The sequence below is a fragment of the Xyrauchen texanus genome, chromosome 46 (genome assembly GCF_025860055.1).
Source record: "Xyrauchen texanus isolate HMW12.3.18 chromosome 46, RBS_HiC_50CHRs, whole genome shotgun sequence".
In the NCBI taxonomy this organism is placed as follows: Eukaryota; Metazoa; Chordata; class Actinopteri; order Cypriniformes; family Catostomidae; genus Xyrauchen; species Xyrauchen texanus.
The window spans coordinates 1,893,887-1,914,866 of record NC_068321.1 but is presented as its reverse complement, the minus strand read 5'-3'; the positions used below and the strand labels follow the sequence as shown (position 1 = coordinate 1,914,866).

The window sequence follows — 20,980 nt, the reverse complement described above, 5'->3', positions numbered from 1 at the left end:
TTGTATTTATTTTTTTTTACAAAATCAGAATTGCTTTACAAAACATAAACAACTTCTGTTTTGTTGTATGCTCTACAGTTTAAGTCATTTTTATCTTTCAACATGCCTTTACTGCAGGGCCGAAAGATAGTGAGGTCAAAGATAGTAACGATTCTAGGGGCCAAAAGGTCCAGGGGGGCCCCACAACAAATTCTAAACTAAGTTTTAATAGGAAAGGGTCCAAGAATACCTTGCTATGGCCCAGCATACATGTCCAACATACAACAAAATGACATCTCAGTAACTAATGCTGTTAAGCAAATGCTGAAAAGTGTCAACACACATCCATACAACATATTCTTCTGCAAACAGATTCTGATACAGATTGGCACAGATTTGGAGACATACTGTATGCATTCTCATCTACATCATACAGTATGTCCTGCTGATAAACCTGGGGACAAACCCTGATCCATCTCTGTTACCAATGTTCACATGATATTACACTGCAAAGATGGCCTCTTGTGAATAGATGGTTACGAAACTGATAAAGTAAAGCAATCTGCTGTGAAAGGTCAAATGTTTCATTTTGTGTATCTATTTGTTTTTAGATCTTGGGAGTTCTTCAATAACTATTACACGAAACTCATTGCTGTAATTCAGATTAGTTTACTGTTTTCTGAACATCAATCTAACCATTTTAAAACGGTATGTAAATGTGTGAAAATGAAATGTGGTTCTAAATCTTTGCTAGTTGCATTTGAGTGATAAGTGATCAATGAATGCATTTTGTATGAAAGAAAAGACAAAATCATGGTCACTTCAGGTCCACAGACACTGCCGCTGTACTGACTCTAGTAAGTAAAAAATGTATAAGTAAAAACTAATTTACCGTTTTATTTTTGTTAAATAAAATAGTAGGTGGCTTTGTTGAGAAATATTAACACTCACTCAAAATCAATGCTAAACTGCTTTGAATGGTTCATCAGTCATAAAGGCATACTTTATTTTGCCTCACATTAATACTTATTCCCAAGGAAAAATGTATATAGTGTTATTACAGATAGCTTTCAAAGACGGGACATTTTAATCGGCCAAATCTTGTTTTTCCCCAAATCCCTAAATCTAACTATCACTTTCATGGTTTTACAACTGTAGTCATAGTATCAACATAGTATTTAGTAGTAAAATCATATATTCCAGGGGGATGTGGGGGAGGTAACCCCCCAATAATCAAAAATAAATAAAGTGAAAATAAATGACACTGTTTGGTTTAGTCTTTATTTCACTTTTTAAATGCTTATCAAACAGTTGGTTAAGATAAAACGTAATTCTATAAAAGCACTGGATACATCTATACACTGTTGAACTTGTTGAACACAACCATACAAAAGTGTGTTGAAGACATTCCTACTGTATATGTATATTCCTTCATTGGTGATTATACAAAAACAGGCTTTCTAAGACAACACCAATTTACTTAAACTACATTCCTTTTTATAAATTGAAACTCTTCACTCTTCTAATGATAAATAATGGTACATTGTGGCTTAAAAATCTGTTTTGAAAATGCGTTTGCGCATGTTAGCATTAAGTATAGGGTAGCTGCTTATAAGATGTGAAGCTATCATAAAATACACTTTGCTCAGAGAGTGACCATTTAAAATAAACCTTTATTTTTGGCTAAAGTTTGGCTTCATCTTTCTCCTGAATTCATTCAATATTTTCCATTCTTTAGTGTTTTGCCTTGATTAGGAAATCTAGAGGTTTGGTTGGTTTAAGGTTTTTAGGTAACGATCACATGGAAGGGACTTCCTGGTACTGTTTCATCCCCCCACTTAACAATAACAACATAGTTCCCTTTCTCCTTAACTGTGTAGGTTACATCATAAAGCTTATTTCCCATGTGTTTAACAGCCACATCTTCACATGGAGTTCTGGGACCATGGACACCAACCATCAGCATGTTTGTACCTGTAAGAACAACAATTACTGATCACGCTGTACGCTATACATGAACTATGTAATTTGGTATTTTGTTGTTCCTAAACCATTATTGACTTAATTATTTTACCTGCTTTACTGCAATCAATGGTAAAGTTGTTCTTCTGACCCACAAAGGCTTTGGAGAGGCCTGCTCCATGGCATACAACTTTACTGGCATCTGATGCTGACTTGGAGCTGGACAAAGAGCTGTAAGCTCCAGCCACCTTGGATGATTTAGTAACAGTCTCCACAATGACTGATGAAGTTTCATGTAAACTGTGACCTCCAGACAGACGCATGCCTAAAACAGATGGTCAGACAGGTCAAGAGCAGTCAACCCTCTAAGCAATTACAATGTTGCTGCAAAAACACAACAGTGTCAGTTGGATTGCCTAACACAGAAAAGAGTTATCAAGAGCAACTTCAGTCACTTTATTTGAATTCTTCATCCATTTAGTTTACTTACATTTTTGAAGTCTTCTGATTTAGTCTGAATTAAAAGCATTAAAGAAGGTTCATTTCAAAATTACATTTGTGTACATCCTACCTGTAACCTTCGCTTTGAAAGGGCTGCCAACAATGTGCTGCGGTCCACCATATTTGATGGATATAAGATAGTTGCCAGGTGCCATAGGTGTATAAGAGATTTTGTAACCCTCTGGTGATTCAGTGCAGTCCATCTTGACCTTTGAGGGACCATCAATAGTAACAGATAAGGAACCTGAACCAGCCTCACATGTGTTGACGATAAACTCCGATGGGACCCCTACAGGAGAACAGGATCAGGTGGTTACAATTGGATTTACTGTTACATATTTCCAATTTTTGCCATTTTTATCAAGCATAATATAACAGTGGAGCTATACCTGTGCGGCCACCCTCAAGTCCTGGACCAAAGGCAGACACCATGCCTGGATCTCCAACATTTTCTGCTTCGCCAACACGGACTCTGAATGGACTACCAGGAATATGGCTTCCATTGAACTTCACATCAATGGAATGAACGCCATTCTCACGTGGAATGAAGCGAATCGCGCTCTTGTCTATGAATAGGAGGGAATTGTTATGTTGGCACAATGAATTAACCGAATAACAAAGACAATGTAAAAAAAATTATTGTGACCAGTTTAAACATTTGCATTACAATAAATGCCCTGGATTGCACTTGTTGAAATAAATTTAGTCGACAGAACTTGTTATAGGTAACCAAAATTGTTCAATTAATTTATTTAATTGAATTAATAACAAATTATGCTGATTAGTTGCATATATTTGCAGAGAAAGATAATTATTATTTAAATAATTATAATTATAAAACAATATAATATTTCAGTTATTTAAAGTACATTACATTATTGTGGCAGACACGCATTGATTGTGCATTAAAAAGTTGCTTTAGAAGGAAATGTATAGTTTATTTCCATATTATTTAACATAAGCCTATCATTGGACTACAGTCCACAGAACTCTGTTTTGCAATTGAACTTGCTGTGTCAAGTTAAAGTAGTTTGAAGCTTAGAAAAACGCATTTTCAAGTCCCCTACATTCGGAATTACACTCCATCCAGCTGTGTTTGGACGCAAGAACGTGTTTTCATGTTGTGCTGACTGTTGTCAGTAAGAGTTTTTGGTCTTTACAGCTGGAGTTGCGCTGAATGCCCCTTACTGCCACAAAATCAAGCTTGCATTGCTCAAATAATAGGGACATTCCTTATTATGTACATACAGGTCGGGATTAATTGTGTACATTTCTACTTATTAATTGTGTACATTCTTAGGTTTAATTAACTTTAATTAAACATGTATATGCAAATATCATACTTATACTGTATACAATCTTTTTAATACATGACAGGGAATAGCCAAAGTTCTTCAGATAGATTGTTATTTGATTTGTAAGTCTGTAACTCACCACTATCCAGTTCCGTGACGTAACACTCCTCTATCACACCAGAGGGAGCGTGAACTTTAGCATCTATCACACCTGTTGCCTCATTCCTCTGAACCGCAAATGATGCTTCCTGGTTAACTTTCAAATCCTTTTCCTGAAAGAGAAAAGAATCAAACTTGATTTTTGAACTGATGCATTTAGACCAAGAAGAGATGTGGTGGAAGAACAGGAAACTATACTAGCATGCAACAAACATACAGACACTTCAGAACACTTAATCCCTGCTCAACAAAATTATTGCCCTGGACAAAGGTACAGCCATGGAGTACATTTACAGTACAAGGACAAACATAACATGAGTTAACCATGAGTCAACCATGAGTACAAATAAATCAATCTGATTGGCTAATAATCTGAATCTTTAGTTGCTCATTCATTTGCACTGTTGAGGGATTCTCTAAAATCAGCTCTGATGGGGTGGAGTTCAAACTCACGTGCTGCTTCGGCATGCAAGTTGTAAAGCATAGAAATTGCATGAGTAAACCATGAGTCATGACCCAAACAAGAGTTGTTCTGGCAAGATTCCATATGACTGTTTCTGTACTGTTACTCCCCTTTGTTTAATGCACATACAGTAATGTGAAAAAGTCTTGGGCACATAAGATGTTTCACACAAACATTTGTCTTAAGATGGTTCATTATATCTTTGGTTTAGCGTGTCAATAGGAAATGTATATTTTAGACTCCCAAACATTCCTTTCGCAAATAGAATAGTATAGATGGCAACAGATGGCATGGCCCCACAGACCCCCCACTGAACATCGTGTCAGTCTGAGATTACATGAAGCGACAGAAGCAATTGAGACAGATAGAAGATCTGTGTCTAGGTGTTTAATTATGCTACTCACCTGAAGACTCGTAACAGTCAGTCGGCGTGCACCATCAGACAATGTAGCAACAGGAACGATAAAGGGGCTATCTGGGATATGCTCACTATTGAACTTGATGGAAACTTCATAGTCACCTGCAAGGACAAATGAGAATCCAGTGATTTGTACTTTATGATCCTCTAAGGGGAGACTGTATTAAGAATGAATTTCAGCCTCTGAAAGTATCATTTATTTGCACACACTTTCTGCACTGTTTTAGTGCCTGATTCACTAAAACAAGTATGCATATTAGGCACCGGCACAAAATCTATGCTGGACACAATTTGCAGAAAGAGCCCTCGTCTACACTGCGCACCAGTGTATGTGTCTGGTGATGACACCGCTAGGTGTCAGTGTAAGTCCATGATAACACAAAGACAAAAGTTACTGAGTGCACCTTTAACTAAAAGTAGCAATGCTACTATTGTAACTTAATATTTCAGCAGTCTGACAGTAGCTCAGATATTTTCACAATAGTGTAGTGTATGGTCTTGTATCAGCCTGAATGGGATTATTTTGCAATAACTTCAAGCTGACTGTATATTATCCTGCTTATCACATGGCTACTAACCAAATAAATAAATATATGGACATAAAACATTGATTTGCGTTTAAATCGCTGAACAGCTGAATTCCACCTCTAGCTTGTGTTGGAATTCTGTTTGTGTTGTGAAAATGACCATCTGACTCCTCATAATCCAGCCAATAGACCAAACCTTTGTCAACATCACCACTTACGTCACACGCGGAACTGTGCGTAAACATTAAACTTTTATCGGATTCTGTTGTTGAAAAAAATTTAGAGTGCTCTCGTGGACGGCTGTGGCTTTAAGCCATCAACAGAGCTGACAAGACTATTTGCCAGATAAATAAATGGACATGAAACATTGATTTGCGAAGAAATTATATAATTATAAGAGAAGAAATAAATTGCTGAACAGCTGAAATCCACCAATGATGACTCGTATTACCCAGATGACCGGTCTGATATGTGGATGTGCGGTTGTTATTCAGACATTTCCAACCACTAGATGGTGCCATTGACCAATCAGAATCAAGTATTCCAGAGAGCTGTGTAATTATATTAACTTTACATACATGCATAACTATATATATATATATATATATATATATATATATATATATATATATATATATATATATATATATATATATATACATTAGGGCAGGCAATCGATTAAAAATTTTAATAAAATGTATTATATGTATGCTGATTAATTAATCTAATTAATCGCATACATAAATATTTGCTTTGAAAGCCCCTCAAATAACAATAATTCAATATAATCATTAAATAGTTAAAAATAAAATATATAAACATTTACGCACATTTAACCGTTAAGCATAACAACAGACAAAACAATTTGTGACTTTAGAATGCAATCATTTTTTTACTTCCATGTTATTGAATATAAGCCTCTCGTTGGCCTAAAGTTCACAGCAAACCATTTATCAACTGAATTTGTCAATCAGTCTGAGATTTATTATAAGGGCTTGTTTAAGGACCAATTAACAGCTGCATCAGTCAGATGCTTTTGGATCATATCGATTGCGTAATAAAATTATAGTTTTTAAGTTGCTGCGTCAATGTTTGGAAAAGAACATCTTGTGCCGAACAGGCGTTTGATATGATAGAATGGGAACATAAGCTTTTGCTTTACACGGATGATATTTTATTATTCATCTCTGACCCCATTTGATCTATGTCTTGCCTCCATAGAATTATTAATACCTTTTCTAAGATCTCGTGATACAGAGTTAATTGGTCTAAAACCAACTTTGTCTCTGACAGCATACTGCCCAGTAACAGCTTTTCAGCCGGGCAACTTCCAGTGGCCTAAACAGAGCATTAAGTAGTTGGGCATTTTATTCCCAGTAAATTTGTGTGATTTAGTTAGTTAATTTTGACCCTTTAATAAAAAGGTTTGAGCGATGTGGGCAGGTGGGCTTCATTACATTTAACTATGATCGGTAAGGTTAATGTTATTAAAATGAATTGTATTCCAAAATTCAACAACCTGCTACAATCTCTCCCTGTAGATGTCACCCTTTCTTATTTCAAGCAATTTGATAGCACAGCAAAGTCGTTCATTTAGAATAGTAAACATCCTAGATTACATTTCAATAAGTTACATAGGCCGATTGACCAGGGTGGGCTCGGCCTACCCAAGATTTTGTTTAACTATAATGCATTTGTTCTCAGACATTTGGCTCATTGGTTGCTTCCACCTGAATGAGCCCCTCTCTAGTTTTGTATTGAACAGGAAGTTCTAGCCCCTATTTTGTCATTGCAAAGCCTTTCTATTAAACTAACCAGAGAAGTTAAGTTACACTTCGTTACCTCACATTTTCACTCAGTATGGACAAAAGTGTCCAAAGTTTTTAATTCAGACATTTATTTAAATGTTGCCTCGAGCATATGACTGAACCCTACATTATGTATTAATAAGTCCCATTTCTGCTGGTCAGAGTGGATTGTGAGGGGGGTTAATACGCTTGGTGACCTTTATGAGAGTGGAGTGTTGAGATCCTTTGAAAATATGGTTCAGCATTTTGGGATTCCCAGATCTCAGTTCTTTAGGTATTTACAGCTGCGCCACCTGCTCTGTTCTATTTTTAGGAGTAGCATACACCCCCCTAAAGTGGCAGATGACTGCTTTTGTAAAAGGTCACGAGGCATCAGTGTATTATTCCCTGTTAATTCAGAGTCTGGGGGATGGAGCTTTAATTCTCTAAAGAGATTATGGGAGAAAGATTTAAATTTGGTATTGGAAGAGGGAGTGTGGGCTAGGACATAGAAAAATTTTTAAATCTACATCTAGAGATGCAAGGGTGTGTCTTATGCAATTTAAGACTTTACATGAATTCTACTGGACCCCCTCTAGATTGTATAGGCTTGGTCTTAAAGACACACCCACCTGCTGTTGATGCCAATCAGAAGACAGAGACACAACCCATGTTTTTTGGTGGTGTGTTAAGATCCAAGAATTTTGGCTAAATGTTCAGAGTTTTATTTGTGATGTATTGGGCACTCAAATTTCATTTTGCTCCAGTCTTTGTATTTTAGGCGATGAGGCGGTCATAAATTGAAGCTAAGCACATAAAAATTGGGTCCTAACCAGCATCACCAGGGTAATAGTGGGGGTTATGTATTGATTGTGTTTGAATAAGTTTTGCTTATCTTTGTTTAATATATGAATCAATTAAAAAACAATTAATCACAAAAATTAAAAACACATCTTGAGATCTCTGACTTTGGATTTGTGCTCCATCAAGCTGTGTTTGAAAGCAAGAACATGTTCTTATCGTGTGTTGTCAGCTGTCAGTAAGTGTGGTTTGTTCTGTGTCTGTATAAGCTGTGTTTTGCCTATACATAGAGTTGTGCTTACTGCCCCCTGGAGAAAACAGATGGTACTCCATGAATATTCATTATTACTGTCCGAGGACATGATTAATAAAATTAGTTTTTTTAACACTTTATTTTTATATAAATAATTGCACTTGAATTAATGCATTAAATTGACAGCCCTAATATATTTATTCTAATTGCTTTATTACAAAAAAGTTCATATATATTTGTGCTTCCATAAATAACTTTTGTGATTATTTCATATCTGCATAAGTTTACTATCACTGGATTGTTGCGTTTCACATCTATTTACACTCAATAAGTGACTGAGAAAATTCATATTAGTTGCTTATGTGTAGATTATGTGTTATGTGTAGCTCTATATGTGTTTGACAGCCAATTTCAGTAAATATAATTTGTTATATAGCACAGCTCGTTCCTTGTAATCTTTACCTGGTTCTTGCACTATGTAAATAACCCCACAGGATCCATCTTTTCTGTCTTCAAAAGAGATTTCAGCCTTGCTTGGACCTTCTACAGCAATGGACAAACCACCCGCTCCAGCCTCTCTTGTCCAAATACTGAATTCAGCTGTTATAGGGTAATGGGAAAAAAATTAGCAAATGAGAGAATGTATCTATGAAAATATTCAAACAGAAATGAGGAGCAGACATACTTTATTACAAACATACCTGGGACTCCAGCGACCGCTCTCTCCAGGCCTGTGCCTCCAGCCCGGACCTTGTGGGAGCCTCCTTCTCCAAGGGGACCAACAGTGAACTGGAAGGGGCTTCCAGGGACATGCTCACCCCTATATTTAACATTGACAGTGTGAGAGCCCATTTCAGCAGGTACAAAGCGAACTCTGTAGGTACTGTCCCCACTATCAACAATCTCTGCATCGGCTACATTTCCACCAGGGCTTGTCACTTGGGCCATCATTCCCTGAATCCCGGTGTCACCTGGAAGGGGGTCATGGGTAACCAATGAAACAAAATGTGGTTTGAAGGGGAATTAGTACAAGATAATGAAATGTAAATATGTCATATCCTTACCTTCTTGTCGCATTGTACCAAAGCTACCCAGTCGCTCTCTTCCTAGCAAGGACTCAAAAACATCTCTGAATGGGTCTCTGCCGACCTGTGTGCTCTCCTCAACGTGTACTTCCCGCTTGGTCTCACCTCCGTGGGTCTTGCTGATTTCTGTGCGCTCTGTACGTGTGTAAGTGTGGCTGCTGCGAGTGAAGGTACGAGTCAGACGCTCTTGTGCTGACATCATCTGAAACCAATTTCCTATTTAAGAGGAATCAGAGCACAAGATCACTACTAGTTATTCAGAACTTTCAGAAATGTAACACCATGACAGTTCGCATTCTCACATTTAGTTTGCGTTGTTTATTGTTGCATCAATTAGACATCTTCTGCTTTGCATCATGTTTTTGTAATCAAACATGCTCACCTAAACCACCCTCTCTCTCTCTCTCATGTAGCGCTGGTAAACCAAATCATTAATATAAACCCTTATATACTGTGTGTTCAAGTCCTCCTGGGAAGTTTGCACTTACGAGGTTGGAAATCGTAAATACGATGTGATGTGTATTCAAGTGATCTTAAACAGAAATTTGTTTTACATACTAGTGAAGGCAGAAAGCCTTTTAGCACCAATGCAAAAAATGAAGAGTATTATAGGATCTTTTTACGGATTGGCCCCTTTCACTTTTTTAAGTGCCTCATTTTAACCAGATTAATTTTTTTTTATAGGAGGGTCGAGTCCAAATTCTTTTTGTGGCAATCAACATTATACCACAAAATACTGTCGATTGAGCTTAATTGTATTGAACCTGAAATTTCCCTTTAAAAGGTTTTTGCCAGAAGTAACTTGTAAGTGAAATATTTTAATCACTGTATATCACTGTAGCATTGCAGAATTAAATAATATCATCTGATTGTTCTAGATTAAAAATATGTTCTTATTAAATAGCTTTAATATAGTTAGCTACTTTTTTTATTAGTATTAGAATTTTTATTTATGGGTGAACTATTCCTTTAAAGGGGTCATGTCATGAGGAATTAAATTGTCCTTGATATTTTGACATATAAGAGTTCTTTCTGTTATATAAACATACAGTAAATTCCTGAACTCAAAACTTAATCCCCAATACAATAAAACCATTTATTGAAACCAAGCTGCAAAAACGCCTCATTCTCTAATTCATGACTACCCTACGTCACTATGGGTACATTAATTCATGAGCACCTCTACAGTTCAAAAACATAAACACCTACTTTTACATCAATGCACTCTTGGCCCCACCCACTGGTGCCTCAGTTCGTTGGACAAACAAGGCCTACTCTGGCCTAACTATTCCTGAACACCAAAGGGGATCCATCTGTACTAATTTCAATTATTTTTGTATTGAGACATACACAGACGTGCAGGATGATACTGGAAACTGGATGTGTGTGCGTCTAGTTTACACCATGCTTTGGACTATGTATGTGTGTCATGTGTATGTGTCTTAAGCGTATTTCAGTGTAGATTGCATGCTTTTTTGGCAATCAGCGTGGATTGCTTGTGAACCAGTCATAAAACGAATCAAGCTTTGTAAAGGAACAGTTATTGAAAGGTAGGGCAGTTAAAAGCACTTGGAACCGATGCAAAACATTAAGTAAACAGTTCCATTCATAAACACTTCAAATGTCATGACTGTTTGATAGTTTATTGTACTGACACCATTTACCCCCTACCTCCGTTGACGCAACAGCTTGAGGCTGTCTACACCTGGCATGTCGACACAAACTTTGTAGACATTTATTTGTGTTGTTGGCAGTAGTAGCGCCAGCACATGCAGAGCAAAATGGAACGGGGGACTCATTTACTGTACATACGACCATGGTAGACAGCATAATTTATTATAATGGGTTCTATTGCTTTTGACATGACTTTTGCAACTGGTGTAGACATTTGTGCTTGAGACAGTTTAATATATTCAGATGCAATGTGTTGAATGTGCGTTTTGTGTAACCCCTGAAATTTAGTTTTATAATGTTGTGGAGCTTGTTCATTCTCTTCAGACTGAGTTTAAAATATGGCTGATTTCGAGGGGCTGCACGCTGTTAGCCAATCCGAACAGTGGGCATTTACGTTGAAGTTTTATGGAGGTGCTTAGGCCAAAACTTAGTGTTTTGGAAACAGGGTGGAAAATGATCATATACTACCTAATTATGATTAACTTTTATTAACATTATCAGTGGACCTCAGGGAAGATAATAAACTATTTAAAAATAAGAGCATTTCATGGCCCACTTAAGACTTTACTGATATTTGTTTTCACCTGGAATTTTGAGGTTGAGGTCACAGGCACTACCAACTGAGGCAATAGAGGCAGCTTGTCTCTTCCTTGTTATACTTTCCTTAATCCTTCCTTCCCCTGTTACCTTCACTGTGAAAGGACTTCCTATGGAGTGAGACAGGCAAATTAAATATAAAACATTACATCTTTGTCACTATAAACATTCTATTTAAGTATTTTATCTAAATGAAATGCTGTGAAAATAACCTGGAATGTGTTTTTCTGCAAACTTGATGTTAATTATGTAGTTGCCTGGCTCAGTGGGACAGTATTTCACTCTGCACGTCCCATCCTCCACATCCTCACAATTGATATCCACTTTACTTGTACCCTCGATTGACAATCCAAGCCCTCCATATCCTTTGGACCGACACAGTGCGGTAAAGAGAATTACCTCAGGTTCAAATTTGAAATTGTGCATAGACAATTGTAAGAGTGAACCATCTTAAGGACTTACCAGCATTTCTAGTGTCAACAAAGAACTCTGCCACTTCAAAGGTATGAGCTTCAACAAGTCCTTTGCCAAATGCTTTGACCCTACTGGCCTCCCCAATCTCAGATGGCCCTACCATAATCTTAAAGGGGCTGTTAGTCACATGTTTCCCACTCTTCCTCACGCTGACCTCATGTTCTCCCACCTCCTTCGGGGTGAAGGAGAGACCTGTTATGGCAGGGACAAAAAAGAGGTTGAGATAAATGAAAGCCAGTCTAGAACAGGCAGATATAAATGTATGACCTCTTGTGCTCACCAATATGCCGATTGGGCAATCTCTTGAGTAGGCAAGGTTCATCCTTTCCTGATGGAGCTTTGATGCTAGCCGTCAGAAAGCTCAGGTCTGTTTCTGTGATCTTCAGGGAGACATCTGCCGCTGAGCCAACATTCAGCTGAGATCTTCGGAGTGAATCATCACCTACAAAAACAAAGTATATCTATATCTATACAGTATATATATTCTATCTTTATTTAACCAGGTAAGTTCCTTAAGAATAACATTTGTATTTACAATAACAGCCTGGCAAAAGGGTTTTTATACATATTAAGCATTTTTCCTCAAAAGCAAGAATAGTCGTTAGGAATATATTTTTTTTCCAGTCATCAAGTGATAAATTTCCTTGTCATACCAGTGATCTTAGCTGTGAAGGGGCTGCCAGGAATGTGCCTGTTGCCAAACTTGACGATTATTTTGTAATCACCAGGTGCAGTGGGCAGGTAGGACACAGTGCAGGTGCCGTCCTTGTTGTCCTTGCAACTGATCTCAGCTTTAGATGGACCCTCTACAGCGAGGGACAGACCACCTATAAAACAAAGTCAACAAAGTGGGCTAATTGCCATGATTTTTTCATTAAACAACATTTATTCCAATGTAATGTTACACCCATAACAGGTACCTTCTCCAGCATTCTTGGTAATGACAGTAAAAGTGGCTAGTTTATTGACTGTCCCGTGGCACAGACCAGGTCCATAAGCTGTCACCATCCCACTGTTCATAACATCCACATAGAACTGCAATGGACTTCCTATGAAAGTAATTGCATTAAAATCGTGATCCTGTAAACTACATCCTGAATTTCCTCAATTTACAATGGCCCCTTAGGCCAAATAAAAGCCAATTATTCCAACTAGAGTCCAACCTGGGATATGGTTGCCATCGTACTTTATGTCCATTTCATGCAGACCCCTCTCTGTGGGTTGATATTGCACCGTGACTGTTCCGTCTTTGTTGTCCCTTATGAATGGACGAGCTGTCTTACCAGAGGGCATACGCACCTCTCCTGCAAATAAAACGAATGTGGTATAGTCCACAAAACAGTATGAAACAGCTGCATTGGTTTTGTTCTAAATTATTGTGATTAAAAATGTTACCGCTGAGCTCCCCCTGCTGGACAGTGAAGGGGATAACTAGGTTCAGGGGTTGAAACATGGGCTTTGTATCATCTCTCGGCACAACAGGCTGATCTGTAGCCTGAGACAACATAAAGAAGAAATTCGATTTAATTAAAAATCAATTTATTATAGGAAAATGTTTGGAACTAGAAGCTCAGTCTAGGTGTCATTAGAAAGCTGAGATCCTCCTCTTTGCGATGATATAAACCACTTTATCATCATTAGTCAAAAACATATTTTTTGATGATTTGTTTTGCATGCTTTTCCTTCTGGATGGGATATTTTGTTCTGGACATCTAAGATATAACATTGGATTATCGAGACAAGCAAGCTCACAGACGAGTCATTTTTAAAGAACAACCTCAAGCCATTGCAGTTAAACCACTGGAGACTTATGGATTACTTTTATGCTGCCTTTATGTGCTTCAAGTTTTGGACCTCATTCACTTGCATTGTATGGACCTACAGAGCTGAGATATCATTTTGTGTGAGTAGCTTTTCTGTGCACTGTTTCGTTTAAATCCCTTTCTGTTGTAATGTTGCTGGTAAGGTCAACATTAATGGTTCTATCATGGTTTTATTATAGGGTTGACACACAGATCAACACACCTGTTCAGTAATGTCACTCACCATGACTTGAAAGGGGCTGTTGGGAACATGTTGCCCTCCAAAGCGGATTGTGATGACGTATTTGCCCGGCTCGGGTGCAGTGTAGTAAATGTCGAAGGTACCATCGGGATTCTCTATAACATCCATATCCAGCTCCATGCCATCAGGGGTCAGAACTGTACATGTCACCTTCCCTTTGCCAGCAGTCTTAGCATCCACTGAGATAACTGTCTCCTCTGCCATCTTAATGTTGGGTCCAAGGGTTTCTGCCCACATAAAGGCCCAGCATTGTTAAAAACTTCATTCAGAACAAGCGGACACACTTCATATTAGGTGTCTTGAACTACTATGTACTTTAGCATTTGATACACTGTACTTATTATGTACATGCGTGCTTTTGCATTGACTTGCATTTAATTACATCTATAGTTACACTATTTACCTTACCCCCAACCCTTTCCCTAACCCCTACCTCTAAACCTACCCGTACCTCAACCACAGTAGCAGAAAATATGAATTTTGTGAGAATTTTGCAGAACAGTATAGCTACAGAATAAATAACTTGTATTGTATGTATTTTATTGTAAGTACATAGTACTTAAAGACACCTAATATAAAGGAACACTCATTACTTGGTGTGTATAATAGTAGATTATTGCAATAAAAATAATGTCTTGATGACTTACCAACACCATGTCCTCCAATAGACACTGGAAACCAAAAGCAAGCAAACAAAAGTCAGTAAAGTCAGAGTTGCCTACAAAGCCAAACACAAAGCACCAAATGGATACAATACCTGTGAGTAGACACTTGCTGGCATCACCAGTGGGAAAGGCATGGACACTGTAAGGTGAGTATGGAATGTTATCTCCACCATACTTAATGGTGATGGTGTAGCGGCCAGTCATGTCTGGCACATAAGATACAGTGTAGGTTCCGTCTCGGTTGTCCTGGATGCTGGCTTTCTTTGGCTTTCCCTCAGGATCCTAAATTGAAGACATGAATGAATTCCCATGCTGGTCTAAGTTGGTTTATGCTGGTTTGGTGCTGGTCAAGGTAGCTGGCCAGTATAGCCATGTTGTTTTCTGTATTAATTAAATGGGTAAGAGAGAGCTCACCAGGATTTGAACCGTCAGAAGGCCTTTTCCTGCATCACGAGCATCAATGGTGAACTCCACTGGTAGACTGGCAGCCACTCCTTTATTATCCAGGCCAGGACCGCTGGCACGCACCTTACTAGCATCATGCGATGGGGCTGAGTTGACTTTAAACGGACTGTTTTCAACCACAAAATTAAAGGGAATTAAAATACAAGCATGTCACTTTTTTGTAAAAAACGTAACTATTATAATAAACTAGAGTCTAAAATGTCTGCTCTGTCAGCTCTGTTATCTAACCTGCCAGGAACCTCTTGGTTGGCATATTTGATGGACACAGTGTACGGTCCCTCCTGTGCAGGAGTGTAGTTGGCAGTATGTGTTCCATCACGGTTGTTTTTAACAACAACAGGCTCCAGTGCCCCTGTAAGATAGAACAAGATCAAGATTTCCAAGAACAAGATCACTACCAGCCAAGATGCAAGAACAGAATGTCTTCTACAGTGCATCCTATTGAATAAAATATTTAGTGTGTGAGACTGACTGGGACTAGATTTGTGGAGGATTAAAGGTGTAAGTTGTGTCATTCACCTGTTGGGCCATATAGTTGCACCTCTAGAGGAGCCAGTCCTGCCTTGCTGCTGTCCACAGTGAAGGTTTGTGAAACATGTGCTGTCACTCTGTTAGCAAGACCAGGTCCTGAGCACTTTACCTTACTGACATCAACTACATCCTTCACTGGCACACGGAACGGACTGCCTGAGACCAGCATAAAAAAAAAAAATAATTGTGGTCTAATCCCAGATTTAAATCAGCTATAGAAAAACAGAATTTGAAATATAGATGCAAGTGGCAATGTTGAGCATCCTAGCAGTTTAGAAAAGTGGAGAAAATGACCAAAACTGACAAATTTGAAAGAACAATTATATCAGGTGCAAGTACTCTAGTTACTTTGTAGGTATTTCGTCTGACATTTTGTGTTTTCCGAAAAACCTACCAGACTGTTGGTCCAGTTTACATTACTTTTTGCAGGTATCATTGTGACAAAAATAGTAGTAAAATTTGAAATATTTTTTTTTACTGTGGCCCAGTTCACTTATTGACTTACATCTTCTGAATGATTTGACAAATCAAAATTGATTTGATAACTTTTTGTCATGAATCGGTCTAAAATTAGCTAGAATTTGAAAAATTATTTGTTTTTTCCTAAATATCTGAAAAATATTGTAGATTGTAATGAAATCAGAGATATATGTTTTGTTTAACTTGAATCAGGGAATAAAATAATTTATTACTATTATTATTGGATTTTATTCCCCATACGGTAGCGAAGACATTTGAGATAACTGAAGAAAATCAGTACAAATACCTGAGGTAGGCCGATATATCAGTTTACCGATTAATCGGTACTGACAGTTGCTTTTTGGAAAGTATCGGTTATTGGCAAAAATCTATGTTGACAGTTGCCAATAGTTTTTCCATAATTTAGTCATTTCACAATAAGAGTCCCCAGTGTGTTTGTTTATAAATAAAAGTCCCGTGTTACGCACCAAATTGTTTCTGGTTATTACTGAGATTTTGGTTGAATAAAAAACTGCATATGGGAGTTTTATTTTGGACTCTTGGTCTTTGTCAACCATAGTAAATAAATAATTATTATTTTTTTTTACATTCTATTAATCTATTTTAAAAACTATCGGCTGATTAATCTGTCATCGGCTTTTCCCACCACCTTAGTTATCAGTATTGGCAAAATCCACTATCGGTCGACCTCTAACAAATGCAATAACAAAACTTGGTGCTTGGACCCCCAATTAAAAGGGATAATTATAGATAATACAATTTATCAGGTAGATAATGTTTTACCTGGAATAGGCTGGCCTCCATACGTGATATTGACATCGTAGTCTCCTGGAGTGTACGGCACATATTCAACACTGCAACTACCATCCTTGTTGTCCTTACAGAACATTTTGGCTTCAGATGCTCCTTCAATGGTCAAGCCCAAACCACCGGTTCCAGCACCCCTGAAGATGTTAACAAATGGACGTACAATGAAATACAATGTCAGATTTGGCCGTTTCTCTTCAGACACTATATATTAATATAGAGTCCATACCTTGTTTCTACTGTGAAGCAGTTGGGTTTGTTGACAAGTCCACCATCCAGGCCTGGACCATAAGCACGAACACGTGTTGGGTCACAACCCTCTACAACTGACACCCTGAAGGGGCTCTTGGGAACAGCAACATCATCATAAAATACCTCGATCAGGTGCAAACCTATACAAAGCAAAGAATTCTTTATATCTGAAGCATTATGGTTAATACCAGCTCTACTTCCACAGCTGTTAAGAATATTTGTCCAGGACCTTTTCATGCACATATCATTGTGATTTTATTTGTAATTACATTTTTGCAAGAAGCAAGAACCTTCAAATTCTGCTGGCTTCTGTTGTGCTTCTAGAATGTATTTATATATTCTTTACCAGTGAGCTGCTGCAGCTGTTGTTGATATTAATACATGCTGTATTTCTGTCCAACAGCTCAAAGAGCCCTAGTAAGACACACAACTATTTAATGAGCTCCTTTTACAATGCATCCCCTATTTATAAACTCTCCCTACATCTGTCATATACTCTCATTCAGTACGTCTAAGCCCTGAAAGCTTCTCAACACTGCCTTGGTCTGTACATATGCCATTCTGTTTGTAGATATCTGGTGCTGAAAAACATCACAGTACAATTGCATTCATATTTGAAACTTTATTTAAACCTATTCATTCAAAAAAGTTTTAATGGCATACCGTCCTCAAAAGCAGTGTACTCCACTCTATAGGTGCCGTCACCCTTGTCTGTGATGTATGCGTCTGTGTTGGCGCCTGAGGGATTGATGATGCAGATCTTGACGTGATTTCCTTTGGTCTTAGTGTGAGAGCGAGTGTCCACAATGAAATGCGTCTTTACTTCCCTGAGGACCCCTTAATTCACAGGAAACCAAGACAATTAGGTTTAATTGATTTCATTTAATTGGAAAAAATTATCTTAAATAATTCAATTCTGTCATTATTTTGTTCACCCTAATATCCCTCCAAACATGTATTTATTTTTTTCTTTCGTGGAACATAAACTGTAATGACATTGAACAGAGACACCGGCCTTCATGTTCCATAAAGGACAAAAAAACACCATAAAACCCAACCTGGTCTCATCGAATCATGTCGCTATACCTACATTTTTGCGAAATTATTTTTATGTGGGTCACAACACGTATCAAGGCAGTTTTGTGATGAAGTGAACACTAAAGCCGCAACAACTCAGACTTTTATTCACTTCCACACAAATCAAATTATGTTTAAACAGCAAATGGTAAAACAGCTTACATAAACACTTACTTTTTGCCCTGTTCCTCACACAATGCTTTCTTATGACATCTAAAGACTTTTACTATACTGTAGCACTTGACTTGTAAGATGATCAATTTTACCGTTTGCATTTCATAACCAGCTACATTTACAAGCGTATCCAAATGTGATCAAATAGTGTGGTAACTCAAATGATAGCACTTTGCACTTGTGATGCAAAGGACTGGGGTACGAGTCCTGAAGAGCACCGAAGTCTACACTTGACCTAACACTATTGGTTAAGGTTAGGTTTAAGTTTACGGTAGGGAGGTATATTTTGTAGATTTAAAGGGGTCATGAAATGGGAATTCAATTGGTGTATGTAAACATAGGACATCTTTGATGATGGACGTCTTTGACGATATACATCTTTGACTGTTTCGGCGTGTTTCCGGCGATGCGCACCTCAGTGCGCCTTCAGTATGTATGTGCGTAATTTCACCGTTCTTTAGACTATGTATGTGCGTTGTGAGCATATATTGCTTGTGAACAGACAAAATATTATTCAAGCTTTGCAAATGAACTGTTATTGAAGGATGGGGCACTTGAAAACACTTGAACCATGATAAAAAACATTCATTAATATTTCAAATGTCACAGTTGTGCTTGAGATGAACGGTTTAATATATTCGGATGCAATGTATTACATGTGTTTTATGTGTAACCCTTAAATTTTGTTTTAGAATTTTGACTGTTTTGGTACAAAAAAACTTTTGACTTCAGAGAAGATAATAAAATTATTTAAAAAAAGCATTTCATGACCCCTTTAAAACTCAAATGAGCGTTAAACTTAAAAACCTCATCTGTTGGGAGAACATTTAACTTGCTTTTAGTGCCACCCAGGGGACATTTCACCTCTGAACTGCCGCAATACATGAAATGAACCATTTAATATCATTTTACAAAAACATTACCACAAACACATCATTTTTATGAGATCAGGCTGATAAAACCACAGTAAAAGTAGTCGATCTTCAATTTCCAAATTTTTTACTATCACTTTTTGAACACAAAATAATTTAAGTTGCTATTCACTCTTGACTCAAAATGTTGGTCAACTCTTGTAAACAGTGAACAATTCCAAATTATTATTATTTTTATTGTATTTTTATTTGTATTTGATCATGGCTGCATTTCCCTTCTAGTGCTTTTAGATCTTAGTGCTGCCTTTGACACCATAGATCATGAAATTCTTTTGGATATGCTAGAGAAATATGTTTATGTCCTACTTTTTCATTGTAAATGAGGAATTGTCAGATCAAACTAAAGTTAAGTATGGAGTGCCACAGGGATCAGTTTTACGGCCTCTCCTTTTCTCCTTGTATATGCTTCCCCTGGGAAGAAAGGAACAGAGGAGTTGCTGTGACAGTACCAAGGTATTTTGATTTAAACTATGTTATTTAAATGATATCCTAAGTTACCTGAAGTATTTTATTTAGTTTCTTTCTTCATCTGACACTTTTTAAATTTGAAATAAAAAAGAAAATATTTAACACCATATTTCTATGAGATTAGTTATAAAGTTAGTAATAGTTACTAAAATAATTTTCGGACTGAAACCATGGGTAAAGCACTTTAATGAATTGGGACTGTGCTAGTGAAAATGTTTGTTTCCTACTCCATACCAGATACTGTTTTCCTTTCATTAGATACTCTTTATGATTTAAGTATCTTTAGGAATATAAAGTCAAACAAGACCACACACCCATTACACAGGAGGAAAACCCATAATTTTTCTTTGCGTTTAATCCCTTTTACTTTCTCTTATATTTACCGTGCAGTACCATAAGCAGGTAAGACCATGGGTGGCTCGTTATTACCTAGTTAGTGCGGTTTAGTCATTTGAGATGTTTGATTTCCTCCATCCATAGTGTTTTAAACTAGACAATTCGAACTTAAACGAGTCGCATTTAAATGGGTCGCAATTTTTTATTTGTATTTTTGGTAAGCGCCGAGATATCGACGGAAGCCCAGACAATGCGTGCACATCAGAGAAACAGTAGGATAGAGCAGAGCGCACCAAGCCTGGATTCGTCTGGAGACAAGTGCAGATTTGAAGTTGTATTGCGAAAGTGAATTAAAGTCCAAAAGTAAATATTTTTGTTTGTCGTTGTATTTATATGAACGTAATTTTACATATTTGTGACTATTTGTCTGCAACTTTGAATTCAAAGCACAGGTTTTGGATTATTGTCTGTGAGTGTAAATTTCATTTGATCAATATCTCAACTTCAAATCAACAAGTTTTCGAGTTTTCGAGTTTAAGACTTTAGTCATTAATTTTACAGTTCATAAAAAATCTTCTTTGTTTAAATACTGACCCTTAACACTTTCTTAGTTTAATCATTTTAAACCATGACCAGCACTGCACATAAATAACTAATATTGACATTATATTCATGATGTTAGTCAGAGGGGAACTGGCCCCCACAGTGAGTCTGGTTTCTCCCAAGGTTATTTTTCTCCATTAATCAACATCAT

The 20,980-nt window shown here is 37.3% G+C and overlaps 1 protein-coding gene across 2 annotated transcripts in view; it reads right to left on the bottom strand.

Moving 5' to 3' along the window:
• Nucleotides 1-1,246: 1,246 nt before the first annotated feature.
• The window catches only part of LOC127638090 (filamin-C-like), a 39,762-nt gene continuing 20,028 nt past the window's right edge, over nt 1,247-20,980 (bottom strand). For both annotated transcript variants that reach the window (XM_052119431.1, XM_052119432.1), the window contains 26 exons: nt 17,903-18,076; nt 17,217-17,379; nt 16,964-17,124; nt 15,689-15,856; nt 15,398-15,521; nt 15,119-15,275; nt 14,797-14,986; nt 14,687-14,710; nt 14,022-14,266; nt 13,371-13,470; nt 13,139-13,279; nt 12,896-13,024; nt 12,629-12,802; nt 12,256-12,417; nt 11,964-12,167; nt 11,714-11,866; nt 11,489-11,611; nt 9,210-9,446; nt 8,847-9,116; nt 8,608-8,745; nt 4,764-4,879; nt 3,877-4,009; nt 2,832-3,008; nt 2,513-2,731; nt 2,054-2,266; nt 1,247-1,953 (listed from right to left, as the gene is read on the bottom strand). In XM_052119431.1, coding sequence (XP_051975391.1) covers nt 1,766-1,953; nt 2,054-2,266; nt 2,513-2,731; nt 2,832-3,008; nt 3,877-4,009; nt 4,764-4,879; nt 8,608-8,745; nt 8,847-9,116; nt 9,210-9,446; nt 11,489-11,611; nt 11,714-11,866; nt 11,964-12,167; nt 12,256-12,417; nt 12,629-12,802; nt 12,896-13,024; nt 13,139-13,279; nt 13,371-13,470; nt 14,022-14,266; nt 14,687-14,710; nt 14,797-14,986; nt 15,119-15,275; nt 15,398-15,521; nt 15,689-15,856; nt 16,964-17,124; nt 17,217-17,379; nt 17,903-18,076 — 4,283 coding nt within the window. In that variant the 3' untranslated portion in view covers nt 1,247-1,765. The remainder of the gene's footprint in view (nt 1,954-2,053; nt 2,267-2,512; nt 2,732-2,831; nt 3,009-3,876; nt 4,010-4,763; nt 4,880-8,607; nt 8,746-8,846; nt 9,117-9,209; nt 9,447-11,488; nt 11,612-11,713; nt 11,867-11,963; nt 12,168-12,255; nt 12,418-12,628; nt 12,803-12,895; nt 13,025-13,138; nt 13,280-13,370; nt 13,471-14,021; nt 14,267-14,686; nt 14,711-14,796; nt 14,987-15,118; nt 15,276-15,397; nt 15,522-15,688; nt 15,857-16,963; nt 17,125-17,216; nt 17,380-17,902; nt 18,077-20,980) is intronic.